The sequence below is a fragment of the Austrofundulus limnaeus genome, unplaced genomic scaffold (genome assembly GCF_001266775.1).
Source record: "Austrofundulus limnaeus strain Quisiro unplaced genomic scaffold, Austrofundulus_limnaeus-1.0 Scaffold650, whole genome shotgun sequence".
Lineage (NCBI taxonomy): Eukaryota > Metazoa > Chordata > Actinopteri > Cyprinodontiformes > Rivulidae > Austrofundulus > Austrofundulus limnaeus.
The window spans coordinates 195,778-197,165 of NW_013953052.1; the positions used below are offsets into that span (position 1 = coordinate 195,778).

The 1,388-nt window shown below is 57.1% G+C and overlaps 1 protein-coding gene across 1 annotated transcript in view; it reads right to left on the minus strand.

Moving 5' to 3' along the window:
* Positions 1 to 1,336, minus strand: part of sgpp1b (sphingosine-1-phosphate phosphatase 1b) — a 16,582-nt gene extending 15,246 nt beyond the window's left edge. Inside the window, exon 1 of the mRNA XM_014027464.1 lies at positions 247 to 1,336. Within this exon, the coding sequence (XP_013882918.1) occupies positions 247 to 960 (714 nt within the window). The 5' untranslated portion in view covers positions 961 to 1,336. The remainder of the gene's footprint in view (positions 1 to 246) is intronic.
* Between the last annotated feature and the right edge of the window lie 52 nt (positions 1,337 to 1,388).

Sequence of the window (1,388 nt, forward strand, 5' to 3'; positions counted from 1 at the left end):
TCCAGACAGGTGTCTCAGGTGTTGTCTCGTCAGGACAGGTGTCTCAGGTGTTGTCTCGTCAGGAGGACAGGTGTCTCAGGTGTTGTCTCGTCAGGACAGGTGTCTCAGGTGTTGTCTCGTCAGGAGGACAGGTGTCTCAGGTGTTGTCTCGTCAGGAGGACATGTGTCTCAGGTGTTGTCTCGTCAGGAGGACAGGTGTCTCAGGTGTTGTCTCGTCAGGACAGGTGTCTCAGGTGTTGGACCTACCTCCCAGCGGTCGTAGGTCATGTAGAACAGGGAGAAGGGGATGGCGGTTCCGGACATGGCGTGTGTGGACGGCATGCTGTACTCAGAGTTGTAGAACACCTCCACCTTGACCACAGGTGGAGAGGCGGGGCGGGACCACCTGACCACATCCTTGGTACACTGACCCAGGTACATGACCCAGACCCAGACCATGATGAGCCTCCTGCTGATGAAGGCGTCCAGGTTCCACATGACGAAGGGGAAGAAGGTGATGTAGAAGAACTCGTTGCCCAGTTCGGTTCCGAACGTGAACAGGTAATACAAGAACCGGTTCTGGATGACGAACTCCTGTCCCACGTCCCCCGTTAGAGAGTTTTTACGGAGGGGTTTCACCGTGCTGGACCGGGAGGACCCCGGGTCTGAGCTGTCCTCTGACCCGGCAGGTTCTCCTCCTGCGGATCCATTACCACAGAGGTCCAGTTTCAGGTCCTGGATCCTCCTCCGGAACCCGGGCGCTGCTGTCTGGACATGTTGTCCCTCTCCGGTTCCGAGACCAGCCGAACTCTCGCCTCCAGCGTCCCCGGTGACCGGATGATGAGACGCCCCGTTGTTGTGCAGGTGAGCCCGGCTCGCTGCCTTCGAACCGCCCGTCCCCCGAACCCCGCACAGGTGCTGAAAGCGGGCAACGAGGTTCGGGTCTTGGAGAGAACGGAACCGTTCCTTCATTTTCTCCATCCTGGGTCGGGGCTGCTCTCGCTCCTGAACCCGCCTGAAGGAACTCAAGACTCGGTTTTTCTTCAGCGGAGCGGCGGCCGTTAGCTTCCTGCTAACTGGACCTGCTCAGAACATCCATGTGGAGCCGGGCCGCGCGTGAYCTCCCAACGGTTCCGGGAGTGAACGAAGTGTGGCCTGAGTGAGAGATTAAAGTCCAGTTTGAGGCTCTCCGGGGTCACCACCGACAGATGTGGAAGTCAGTCACGGGAACTCACCTAACGGGTGACTTTTCTTCTTCTACGGTGGAATTACCGACAGCTGACGTTCTCTGCGTCAGACGACGCGCCCCCTGCTGGTCATCCAGAACACTGCACCTGCCATGAGGTGTGTTTTAACTCTACCYGTTATAAATAAACTCATTACTTTAGTTATTTTCTCACAACTTTTAG